The sequence below is a fragment of the Sarcophilus harrisii genome, chromosome 3, assembly GCF_902635505.1.
Source record: "Sarcophilus harrisii chromosome 3, mSarHar1.11, whole genome shotgun sequence".
Lineage (NCBI taxonomy): Eukaryota > Metazoa > Chordata > Mammalia > Dasyuromorphia > Dasyuridae > Sarcophilus > Sarcophilus harrisii.
In genome coordinates this window covers 454,110,436-454,124,064 of record NC_045428.1, presented here as the reverse complement: position 1 = coordinate 454,124,064, position 13,629 = coordinate 454,110,436, and the positions used below count along the sequence as shown (strand labels likewise).

Sequence of the window (13,629 nt, the reverse complement as noted above, 5' to 3'; positions counted from 1 at the left end):
GTGTCAAATTTGTATCTTAGCCAAAGGTGATGAGGGGTTTAAATCCAATGAATATGCTTCCTCTACAAGTCAAGGCAGCCAAACAAAAAAACTTATAAGGGTTGGACAAGATGTTTGTTCATGTTGCCACTAGAGCAAACTAATTACCAATTAATATAAGTGGGAGAGAAAGTACCCTCCCTCAATCTTCATTCCTACAACAGATGAACTTCTGAGTTTAGAGAAGTCAAAAGCTTGAGAAATTTAAGACATAAACATATTCTCTTTTGCTATCTATTTCTACAAAAGTGTGCTAGAGAGATTCAGACAAATCAAAGATAATAGAAGATTCCACAGGAATGAAACATGCAAAAAAAAAAAGGATATTCAACTACAGACCTCGAAAGAGTTTCTGGGCAATATGCAATGGGTTCCCAAAACGAAAGTTTTCCCCACTGAATAGGGCTAGAATAAGTTGATTTTGCTGCTCGATGTTATCTTCAGGGAAGTGAGGCAGGAATTGCTGGAGGTGTTCACGCTGAGAGTCACTTAGCACATCTTGCCATGTTGAGAAGCTAACTACATCAAAGAATATCTCAGGCTGGAAGAGAAAAAAAAGGGGAGGAAAAAAAAAAGCTAGCAATAGGAACATCAATTTTATTTTTATAATCACAAGAGCTTGACTTAAATTGCACATTTTCTGGATTGAACAGTGTGACCAAATACAATGTTTTCTATTCAGTAAATGGCTAAGGTGTGTCAGAGAGAAATCTGGCTAATGTAAGAGAAGGACTAGGGAGCTGAAATGGAGAATTATTCAATACCATTCAAGCAAAACTAAAACAAACAAAAAAAGTTATCAAATATTTCATCAGCATCTATTGTGCATAAGACATCCTACTATGGATAAAATGAATACAAAGATAAATAAGAAAAACTCCTTGCTTTCATAATACATAAAATCTAGTTGTAAGACACATAAACAAATAACTAATTCAAGACATGTGACAAGAGTCATTAAAAAAGAATTCAGAGAAGGAAAACTTACTAAGGAGATTAAGGAATGTGACATTAAAGGGGTGATATTTAAGTTGGGCCTGGAAAAAATGAGAATTTTGACAAATGGAGGGAAGGAAGAAAAGTGGTAAGAAAGTTAAAAAGATGTATTTACAAGCAGTTCAGTTTGGGTAAAGCACAAGAAAAGGCTGGAAAGAATGACTGGGTCCACTATTAACAAGGCCTTAACACATTAAGGAGCGAAGACAAGCAGAGAAGTATCAGGATCAGAATGATGCTTTAAGAATGTGAATGAATGAAAACAATTTATTAAGCATTTACTAAGTATAAAACACAGTATTAAGCACTGGAGATACGAACAGAAAGGCAATACAGTACCTGCTCTCAAAAAATGACATTCCAACAAGAGGAACAAAATATTACGTGAAACTGTAAGTCAGATGAAAAGAACTGATAATCCTTGAATACAATGGCAAAATGGATAGTAAAGGAGCATCTTTAATGTTATTTTCATTGATAAATCCCCATCTCTTTCTGATGTGGAACCACCTGAAAGTATCATGCACTTTGGGTATTAATTTTCTATTCTGTAACTTCAATAATTGCTGAGAAGGAAGACTTTAAATCCTTAAATTACTGAAACTCCAGAGATAGCTGACAGGTCCTTGCATCTATACAAAGGTTATTCTCCAAAATCATGGCTGTGGGTGTCATTCTAAAAACAAGATTGGTAGCCTTGGGAAGAGGAGTCTCACTGACAATAATTATAGGGACTGGACCAAGGAATCTGAAGGTGCATCACAGTTCTTGGAAGTCTGAGTCCTGGGCTGTCTCAGAGAAGCATTACTAATTAAGTTGGCACTAATGGTCTGACCATCCCTGTATCTCTCACAATGTCTTGCTATTTCAACTAGGCTGATGTCTGCCCAATCAGTGGCAAGTGAGTCATATTAATAGTAAGGATAGTAGGTCCCTTATCCACAAGATTTGCTCCCATGGTTAAGAGCTGCCAGGCCAGATTGGAAACAGCATGAAAGAGAGGAAATATAAGAGTTAAAAACAGAGAACTCAATTAAGAGGCTATTGCCTAAGCTGAAGCAAAAAATGATGAGCAGCACCTAAAACTTGATAGTGACAGAGAGAATGGAAAATAAGTGACAGATGAAAAACACATTTTAGACACAGAATAAAAAAGATTCAATGATTAAATGGACATGGGAAGGAGGGAAAAGGGATCGAGATAGTAGCGATGGGCAGTGTGTATAAAGGGCAGGGACTTAATCAACGCAAGCTTATAATCTGCACTTACTGGGAATTCCTCGTTCATGAGGAATAATTGCAATTTCCGATCCCCATCACAAATGGGGTTCAATGAGTCACCCATGCCAGCTGGTGTAGGGCAGACACACACTGAGCCAGTCAATGTAGCGCATGTATAGCCCAAAGCACACTCTTGACATTGCTATGAATTAGTCCCTTCTTAGGAAAACAGTTTGGAACTATATCCCAAAAGTAGCTAAATTGTGTATACTCTTTGGCACAGCAATATCATTAGCAAGTATATAGCCCAAAGAGATGAAAGAAAAGGTAAAAGACCCACATGTACAAAAAAATTCAGAGGATTTTTTTTTTTTTTTGAGTAAAGAAATGGAAACTTAAAAGGTAGCCATAAACTGGAAAAATGACTAAACAAATGATAGTATAAGTATGCAATAAAATATTATTGCACTGTAAAAAGAAATTGATTCAGAGACCTGGAAATATTTGTACAAACTAATTCTAAGTGAAAGGAACAAGACCAGGTGAACAATTTGTACAATGACCAAAACATTGCAAAGAAAAACAATTTTCAAAGATTCAAAAACTCTGATCAAAGCAATAACCAGCCATGGCTCCAGAACAATCATGAGAAAATATGCTTCCCACTTCTGGGGAGAGTTATAGTAAATGGGGCAGAAGGAGATAAATATTTTTAGAAATGAACAATATGTGGATGTTTTTTGTTGACTATACTAATTTGTTACAATAGAGGACGGAGAAGGAAGGAAAGGAGGTTAGAAAATTAGTGGGATAGAGATACAAAAAAAAAAAAGGTGAGGAAAAAAAAGTATCAATGAAGTATATTTTTAAAAAGCAGAAAAGAGGTTCAAAGAAAGTTCAGAGGACAACACAAACAAGACAATTTTGAAACTAACATGTGAAATCTAGTATAAACTTTTCAAAAGTTGTCCATATACTGGAAACTGAGTGGAAGTCCAACAGGTGGAGAATGGGTAAACAAGTTACAGTAAATGAATGTTATGGAATATTAGGTTCTATAAAGAAGCGATCAGCAGGATGATTTTAGAGAGGCCTAAAGAGACTTTCATGAACTAATGCTAAGTGAAATGAGCAGAACCAAGAGAACACTGTACACAGCTACAAGAAGATTATGTGATGGGCTTGGCTTTCTTCAACAATGAACTGATTCAAGGCAATTCCAAGACCTGGGATGGAAAGTGATATCGGGATGCAGAGAGGATTATGGGGACTGTATACAAATCAAAACATAATTTTTCACTTTTTGTTGTTGATGTTTGTTTGCTGGGTTTTTTTTTTTTCCCTTTTGATGACTTTTCTTGCACAGCATGATGAATATGGAATCATTTTTAGTAGAATTACGCATGTTAAACCTATACTAGTCTCAGGGAGGGAGTAAGGAAAGAGAAAAAATTCAGAAGACAAAGTTTCGCAAAGGTAATTGTTGACAACTATCTTTGCATGTATTTAGAAAAATAAAATACTATTTTAAAAAAAGTTGTCCATAATGAGATTCAATTTCAAATGCAATTTTCTTTTGATTTTCTTTGTTTATGTAATTATTCATGTTTGTTGATGAATTTTAAACAATGCCTACTACTAGGGCAGCTAGGTGGCTCAGTGGATAAAGCACCAGCCCTGAAGTCAGGAGAACCTGAGTTCAAATCCAGCCTCAGACACTTAACACATCCTAGCTATGTGACCCTGGGCAAGTCACTTAATCCCCACGCCCTTGCAAACACACACACAGAAACAAATAAATTAATTAAGACAATGCTTACTAAGCTTCTATAGTCTAGGAGATGAGGAGTGATGCCAAAAAGAAGGAAGTCAGGAAGAAAAATGCTGGTTTTGAAGGTGAAGATGGTGACTTCTATTTTGCACATGTTCAATCTAAGGTGTCAGCAGAACACAGAAGTATGTAATATTACAGCTCAAGAAAAAGGTCTAGGATGCAGATAAAGATTCAGGAATCAACAAATAGAAGTGAGACTTGAAGCCATTAGATATAATGACTAAGTGAGAAAATATAAAGAAAAAGGAGGATAAAAGACAAAAATCTGTTGAAAAACCTTTGTGTGGAATAGAGAGATAAGGTGAAGAACTTAGAAGAATATGTGAATTCTTTTTCTGTATTTTATTTTCATTATTTCTGTGTTTCCCCTATGACCTGTATAATATGTGCAGGGCCATAAGTACTTGAGACTTAGCCAACTATATTTGAAGCCTGAAGGACTGATTTTCTGTTTCCTAGAAATCAGGAGATTTTGGAGAAACATAAACCTTCCATTCCAATCTCTCCGAATAGCAACAACCAATTAGATGCCTCCCCCTCCCCTTCTCAATGCTCTCTTACTTGTAATGTAATCTCTTGTATAAAAGCTGTGTATCTTTACTATTTCTTTAACCCTCCTACCATGAGCTTTTCTCTTTCCTTATCTCATGATAGAATGGCTCATCCTCCAGAGGTAGAATAAATGACCTTTCTGCTTTCTATTTTGAGTGATCTCTGAGTAGTCATTTTGGGTAAGGGTCTTCTACATCCCACAAATCTATAATTCAGGAGCAGAAGGAAGAAAAGTGAAGAAAATGATAAAGAAGAGATCAGAGAGGCAGAATGTAGTGTAATAGAAACCAAAGAAGCAGAAATTCTCAAGAAATAAAGTGCAATCCACATATATTGTATCTAGGATATACTACGACATATTCAACATGTATAGGACTGCTTGCCATCTAGGGGAGGGGGTGGAGGAAGGGAGGGGAAAAATCGGAACAGAAGTGAGTGCAAGGGATAATGTTGTAAAAAATTACCCTGGCATGGGTTCTGTCAATAAAGTTATTATAATTTTAAAAAAAAAAAGAAGAAATAAAGTGCAATCAACTCTGAAGCAAGGTCAAGGTCAAGAAGGGCGAAGATTGAGAAAAGTCACTGGATTTAGTAATTATAAGCTCACATCAAAAGAACAATTTTGGCAAAGTAGTAGTTAAATTTTTAAGTGTTAAGGAATGAATATAATATAAAGAAGTTGAGCAAAGCCTGCTTATGAAAAGTAAAAATATATGCAAGCAAGATAGAAAGAAGACAGTGAATAAAGAGATCTATTAGATTTTTTTTTTTTTTTTTTAACACAGGGAAGACCTGAGCATGTTTGTAGATAGAAGAAAACAAACCAAGGAAAGGGAGAGACCGAAGATGCAAAAAGAAGAGGGAGTAACTGTTGTAGCAAAATCCAAGAGGTAACAAGAAGAGATATAACTAAGAGCATAGGAGATGATCTTGGAGAAGGAATACTTCTTCCTCTGTGACAAGAGTAAAGGAAAACAGGATTAGTAAAAATCCAGACATTTTGAAGTTAAGAAGGAAACTTGGGAGGCTTCTATTTGGAGATTTCCATTTTCTCAGTAAAATAGTAAACAAGTAATCTACAGAGAATGGATGAGTTGACATGATTTTTTCCCCTTTGATCAGATTTTTATTATGCAGCATGCCAAATATGGAAATGTTTAGAAAAACTGCACATGTTTAACCTATATCAGATTGCTTGCTGTCTTGGGGGAGGGGAGTAGAAAAATTTGGAACACAAAGTTTTACAAAAGTGAATGATCCTAGCATGTATTTAGGAAAATAAAATACTATTTTAAAAAGATAAAGAGAATGGATGATTTAAGATTAGAGTTAGAAAAGTAGAAAAATTCTGGAACAACCACTGTGTACAAGTGAATAGAATAGGAAGATTATAAAGAATTCATAAAAGGGTTACTTACATCTTCTAATAGGTCCTCAGGCAAGCTAACCCTGGTCCCTCCTAGCATGCAGTCCTCCATAATTCTTGTGCCATGGCCATCTCCACATGGCCCCAGGTCCAAAGGATCCGTAAGCATATGATCCAGAGCATCCATTGTTTACTCTTCACAAGTACACTAGACAAAAGCATTCAATAACAAGGGATAAGTGGTCTACCAGTAATCTTAGCTGGCTCAAAAGTTCCTCTATAATTATTAGACTTAAAAAAAAGTTAAGTTCAATAAGACCATCTATATTCTTAAACTCCTTAACTTCTCTGTGGCATTTTAACAGTTTACTTAATGTCTCCCAATGCTACTGATTCTCTAACCACAACTATTTCTTCTATTGTCCAACAGACCTTTTGATTCTAACTATTCCTCCAACAACAGGAGGACAATGAGATGCAACAGAAAGAGTATTGAATTTGGACTTAGAAATCTTAGTTTCAAATCCTAACTCTCCCAATTACTATTTGTGCAATTTTAGGCAAGTAAACCTCTGAGCTTCAGTTTCCTTATCTATAAAATTAAGGAGGAAAGTGAAATAAATGTTCTAAAGTCCAGTCTCTTAAACTGTGGGTCACAACCCCATATGAATGTGTGGTTACAAAATTATGATATGCTATGAGTAAATATTTGATTTGCATATATATTTTATATACCTATATATCTGTGGTCGTATAAAACTTTCTCAGGTGCAAAAGAAACATAAGGATAAAAAGTTTAAGAAGCCCTGGTCTAAAACATCTTTCTAACTTAAATCAATGATCTGACCTCATTTGGACATTAACCAATAGCTTCATTTTCAAAAAGATGGTAATTCCCTACAGAATCTTTGAAGAATCTTACACTTGGGAGAACGTAAATAATACTTCAGTTTCAAGACTATCTAAAGTTGATAAATTCTAATATTAATAAATTCTACAATGAGAATGAACCAAGTACTAAAGCATGTCCCTTTTAAGTTGATTTGACTGAAATTACTGAAAAAGAGAAGCAAAATTTTAATGAAGTCTGACAAGGTGGTATAGCCATGGAACTCTAAATTTCATTAAATTCAGTGTGATCTGGAATATATGTCTCTTTGGAAGCCAATTTTAATGAGAAAAACATTATTATTCCTATTAGGAGCAAGACTTAGGCAAAGGTAAGTAAATAAAGCATGTCTTCAGCATTATGAACTTCCTCTAACCATCAGAATTATGTTCTCCCCGGATTTGTCAATACTCTTTTGAAGAGTATGGTAAAATGGATAAAGGGCATTGTTATTAACACAAATAGGGAAGTTTATCAAACAAGTGATAAAACAAGAATCTTAACTTAAACAACAAACATGACAAAGATCTTTTATGTTAACAGTGTTGTCAAAAGAAGCATCACAAATCCTGGACTTTCTGAGAATTATGATAATCATTTAAAAATTTCTCTAATAAAATTTAAATTATACAGTAGTTTTTATAACCAAAAAAATAAGGTTTTTAAAGAAAGATAAATTCAGAAAGATATCCATTCATTAATCAATAGCATTTAAATCCAATCAATCATGAGTACATTTCATCGTATTATTGTGCACCTAACATTTTCCTAACTTGTCCACAAGAATATCCTGAGAGGTTATCAAAATGCCTTGCTGAAATATAAGTACAATATATCCCCAGCATTACCCTCATAAACATTAAAACATTATCTAATTATGAGTTACTGTTACTAGTTTTCCCAATCTGTCAATTTAGAAGGGAAAAGAACAGGGATTGGATCTGTGATTTTATTGGTATGAGAATTGCCAAGTAAGGAAACTTACCCTCTACCAATGCAGGTCAGCACCTTCTCTCTGCAACTCAGGTTCTAAGAGATCTGTTCAGAGCCATAAAAAACTAAGTGACTTGCCAAAGTCACACAGACAGAATGTGTCATAGAAACAGGATTTGAATCCAAGTCTTCCCAGTTAAGCCTATCCAAAAAAAAAGAAAAAGAAAAAAGTAAAAAAAAAAAAAAAAAAAAAAAAATGAAGTTAATATGTCACAACTGGCCTTAAGTGAAAGCAGTCTGGTTCCCAGTAATCAATCACTATTTTTCCAAAACCTCAAAAAATGTTTTAAAAAATAATTCTACAATTTTGCAAGGAATGAACATGAAGTTCATCAGTCTATACAGAATCCAGTATTTCCTCTACTGAATATCAGGATATTTTATTGATCTACAGAGTTAGAATCACAGAACCTCATTTACAAAAGAAGAAATTGAGGCCAACATCAGACACAGAAATAGTTTTAATCCAAATCTGCTGGTTCCAAATTCAGACCTCTTCACACTACACTAAGATAGTCTCTCTCATTCTCAATGACTTCTTCAAGAGTGTTGATATTCGTCCAGCAACGATGTATAGGCTAAATCACCTGAGTAGTTCGTCTGAACCATGAGACAAAATCAGGTAGAACAGGTAGGTGCCTTCTACCACCTTACTTATCTTGGATACCAATAAATTTTTCAATGCCTTTCCCTTCCCTAATGCTAAACATATGGGTTGTACCAATCCTTCATATTTATCTTTGCTTCCTTCCATCTTCTATACAAGTCCTTTTGAAATCTGAGGTCATGTCATTAATGAAAAAATGACTAACACTCATGGGGCTCCAGGTAATATTTTTTACTTCCAGCTACATTAAAGAAGGATACTTATGGTCCCATAAGTTATAAAATCCTACTCCACAAGAACTCTTCTATAACACTTTTTCAAATGTCCATAGCATTATTTCTTATACTCAGGAAACAAAAAAAATGGCATAAAAGGAGCAGATTAGTAGGGAGGTGGATAAAGAAAAAATTCCAATCAGGATTTCAGGGTTCTATTCAGTCTTTAAATTGCTCCTTTATCTTGAATGTGAATCTCTTCTTTATGGCAATTAATATTATTTCTACTTATCATACTTCATAATATGTTTAAAAAACACAGAAATTTGTCAGTGTCATCACATTACACCATGTGATCCATTGTAACACAAAGAACTTGACCAGATTTACAAACAAATTTTTGGCCAAACCACCATTCTGCCCTTGGTTAATAAGAACAGCCCATTTGATTATAATGATGATAAATGGATAGATAGAAAGACAGACAGATGGAAGGGAGGAAGGAAGGGAGAGAGGAACGAAAAAAGAAAGAAAAAGTAACTACATCAGTAGACACAATTTAAAATTGTTTCTCAATGGTACATAGCTTATGCTTTCTTTTAAGAATGCATTTTAAAACACAAATAGAAAAAACTATAACTGGAATTATACCGTGATTGAATTTATTACTTTTTCATTAATATACTGTGCTCTAAATTAGCTAGCAATATACTAGAAAAGCAGTAGCTAAAATGGCCTAAATTATTAGAAACTAGTTTCCAATTCTTCAGTTCCCAAGTTGTCTAGAGATTCAGATGTGACATTATAAAAATAAAGTACTTTTTTTCAGTGAATTCAGATATCCTGAATAATATTTTCCTCATTACTATAAAATTATAAATTCATTCATTTATACAATGTGTTTTAAACTAAAATCTCTATAAAAATGTGATTTGTTATAAACATTTACTGGATGCTAATATTTACAATATCTTATTCTTTAATAGAACTTAGGCTGGCCTAGGTCTGTTGGGCAGAAGTCACAAGTAAGTTTTGTGAGAGACAGTATTTAGAAACGATCCTGAATTCTGGAGTTAGGAAGCTGGCATTTGTATTCCTGGTTCCATCACTTATTACATGCCCTCGGGTAAATAGGGATCTCTAGGACTTCAGTTTCTTCCAAGTAAGAGAAAGTTAATACTAACCCACCTACTTCAATGCCTGTTCCCCTCCCCACCTTCTAATTACAAGGTAAGCAGGAGCTGTCTTACTTTTTTATTTGTATCAACACTTCACATAGTGATTCATTCATTTATTCACAGGAGTTGTAGCAAAGTCCTCTATAAAAAGCTAATATTTACATAGCAGCTTTACAATAGTCTACCAATTGGGACAGCTAGATGGTACAGTGAATAGAGTGCAGGGCTTGAAGTCAGGAGGGACTGAGTTCAAATCTAGCCTCCGATAGTTAACATGTCCCAGCTGTGTGATCTTGGGCAAGTCATTTGACCCCAGTGGCCTAAGGAGGAAAAAATAGCCTGCCAATTGATCTCTCTGCTTCAAGTCCCTTCACATTCCAGTTTAATCCAATGGCCTACCCAACGAATCTTACACAGATGTGATATCATTCCACATACACTTAAATTCCATTTTTACTTTTTTTTTTTTTTTTTGGCTCTCTATTCGGCTCCCTATTACTTCCGAAATCAAATATACAATCTTCTATTTGGCTTTAATTTATTTCATAACCTGGCCTCTTCCTACCTTTCCATTCTTTTCACACCTACTCTTTGATTTGCTACACTGCATACAAAACATTCCACTTCCCTGAGCGTTTTTTCCTAGAACCTTCTCCCTTCACCTTGGCCCCTAGCTTCCAAGTGGAAGCTCAAGTCCCCACCTTCTGCAAGAAACCTTTCCCCATTATCTATAATCTAAGTGCCTTCCCTCTGAGAGGATCTTATTTAACCCAATGTGTTAATGTAATAACAATCAGCATCTATATAGCTCTTTAAATTTTGCAAAAAGCTTTACAAAAATTATTTGACCCTCACAATAACTTGGAATCTTAGGTGCTATTTTTGTTTTCATTTTTATAGCTAAGGAAACTGAGGCTGAGAGATTACAAAGAGTCAAGGCCAAAGTCACACAGCTAGTCAGTGTTTAAGGCAAGACTGAAAAAAGTTTTCCTTTTTTGATGATAAAACATTAACCTAAATGTATACATATATGTCTGTGCATATAAATGTGTATACATACATTTATAATATAATAAAAATAAATGAAGAAAAATGAGCATAATTAGAGATGAGAAAACCCAAGTGTCACAAAAAATGTGAGTAAATTGCTGTCCATCCTTGAATACCAATATTGGTATCACACATCACATACATTTACATGTGTAAGTAGGTGTATACCTCAATATTGAGCAATTTGCATATACATACATGTAAATGAGGGGAAATCAGAGTATAAGTACAGAAAACAAAAAAAGTGATACCAAAAAAATGTGAGCACCTTTGCTGTCTTTGAATAGCAATAAACATGCTAACCTAAGTCTGTGTATATATACATATATGTACTGTGATTGTGTGCACATACGCATATATAAATGAAGACACAATTACAGATGAGAAAGCTTCAAAGCAATAAACATGAGGGAATCACTGCTGTCCATCACTGAATACCAGCAAGCACTGGCACTGGCATGCACACGCACATGCATTAATTACAACGTACGCGCGTTTCTGCACATACATAATATACACGAGAAACACGGAGCGCACTGCTCAGAGCACGCTAGTGGAAGGGACGGAGCCCTCAGCAGGCAGACTGGGCGTTACCAGGTAAGCTTACGGACCAGGAAGCGCAGTGATTGGCTGGCCGGCCCACAACGCTGGAACAAGAGAAGTGACCCAGAGCAAAGTACCAAGCGCCCTCTCTGCGCTGGCCCCCCCTTTCTCTGTTCCCTGCCTCTCTGAGCGTCCGTCGGTGCCCCTCACAATTTCTCCCCTCTCCTTTCGGTGCGGGGCTTCACTTCCTCATCCACGCTACGGGGCGAGATTCCTAATGGGATAAAGTTCCCTTCCTTTGGGGGTGTCTGGTTAACGCTGAATCCAGACGCGTGGCGTCCCGCCTGGCCGCTGGGCTGACAAGGCACGAGATAACAACATTGAAACGGAAAAGAAACCCGTGGGAGAGGGGCCCACGTGGACTGGAGGGCCAGGACTGTGAGGCTCTGGTCCACTTGGGCGGACACTCCCTCCTCACACAGACGCACGCGCACACACGCGAGCTCACACACACACGCCCCCCCAAGGGGCCTCTTCCCCGCACCCCACCCCGCTCACGGCCCTGCGGCGGCCCCAAGTCCGGCTCTCCCTCGGCCCCACGCTCGGAAGCACGGGGCGGACCTTAAGGGCCCGGACAGCTCCGTGCCTGACCCTGACCTCAACCAGCCCCGGCCCCCCCCCCCCCAACACCCACACCGGCTCGCCGCACTCCCGGCCTCAGTGGCTGGCGTTCCCCGGCTCCCCGGAAGCTCCCCTCCCTAACCCAGGTCCTCCCCGGCGGGCCCACCCGGCTCCCCCCACCCCCAAGCCTCACCTAAGCGACAGCCACAGCCCGGACCCCGGTTACACTTCCCAGGGCCGCAGCCGCCGGGTCTCGGACGGGCTCGCTCCCGCCGGCGCAACGTCCCGTTCGTGCGCGCCCCCGGACTCGGAGCGTCGGGAGGGGCGGGAGGGGTCAGGCAGGGTGGAGCGAGGAGGGGAGGTTCCGCTGTCGAGCACGCCCAGAAGACTCAAATGTCGTCCGGGCCCAATTCCGGCTCTTGTCTGCGCCAGGCCTCCCGAGCGGCGACTCCGCCCTTGGGTCAGCCCCGCCTCTGACATTGACCTTCCCAGGATGCCGTTAGCTTGGGAGTTGTACAAGGCTGGGGAGCTGCTCTCCAGCAAGAGCACCTCTTCTATCTTGTGTGTTTCTGCTCATCCTCAATGTCCCCCCTCCCCGCTTTCCAGTATAAAGCTTCTTGAGGGCAGGAAGTGATTCCACCCTTCTTTGCATCCCCAGCTCCTAGTCCAGCGCCAGATGCATCGTGTTTTTAACATGTCTTTTGTGTCATGAGCCTCTTTGACAATTCTTTGAACCCTACAGACCACTTTTCGGAATGTTTTTAAAGACTTAAAACAAAAACAATTACAAAAGAAACCAATTGTATTTTTAAAATAACTTAAATGTTTGATTCTTTTAATGTCATGGACTGCAGTTTAAGAATCCCTGATCTAGAACCACCTATTTTACAAACGAGGAAACAAGCTGAAAGGGTCCTAATTAGTCCAACCCTTCCATCATTTTACAAGATGAAGAAACTGAGGCTTGAGAGATGAAGAGACTCGAAATTCCACAACTAAAATTTAAACCCAGGTTTTATCTTTGCAGAGAGCTCTTAGTCCCCTGGCTAATGCACCTGTATTCAGCCTAGCATAGAAGTACATGATAAATGCTTGATTTGACTGTACTAGTATTTGCCAATCCCTAGCTTTTTTCCATCTCCTATATTATATCCCCACCCTCCTTGACTACCACCAACCTAGCTGTTAGAAGGAACATTAGAAAAGGTCAAGGGGAAATAAACACAGGCAAAGCCAAAAGAAAATTAGGAAGTAAATTTTTATTTGTATATATTAGATCCATTCGTTGCCTTTTCACTTAACCCCATCCTAACAGGGCCATAACTACAAAAGGGCATTTTGGGGAATGGAGACAAATGAGTGGCTGTTTTAAGTGTTAACCCGACTTTGGTTCCCAAGTTCTTGAATTTTATGTTCCCAAGCTGTTTCTAGGATTGTTAGTACAAAATTCCTGCATTCAACTCCAATTCCTAAGCTTAATATGCCATTAAGAGCAGAAAAGACAAATCTTTTGGACTTCCAAGTC

The 13,629-nt window shown here is 37.8% G+C and overlaps 1 protein-coding gene across 2 annotated transcripts in view; it reads right to left on the bottom strand.

Moving 5' to 3' along the window:
- Nucleotides 1-12,486, bottom strand: part of NFRKB (nuclear factor related to kappaB binding protein) — a 41,033-nt gene extending 28,547 nt beyond the window's left edge. For both annotated transcript variants that reach the window (XM_031960892.1, XM_031960893.1), the window contains exons 1-4: nucleotides 12,298-12,486; nucleotides 7,883-8,032; nucleotides 6,061-6,216; nucleotides 379-580 (exon numbers count right to left, since the gene is read on the bottom strand). In XM_031960892.1, coding sequence (XP_031816752.1) covers nucleotides 379-580; nucleotides 6,061-6,195 — 337 coding nt within the window. In that variant the 5' untranslated portion in view covers nucleotides 6,196-6,216; nucleotides 7,883-8,032; nucleotides 12,298-12,486. The remainder of the gene's footprint in view (nucleotides 1-378; nucleotides 581-6,060; nucleotides 6,217-7,882; nucleotides 8,033-12,297) is intronic.
- Nucleotides 12,487-13,629: the final 1,143 nt, after the last annotated feature.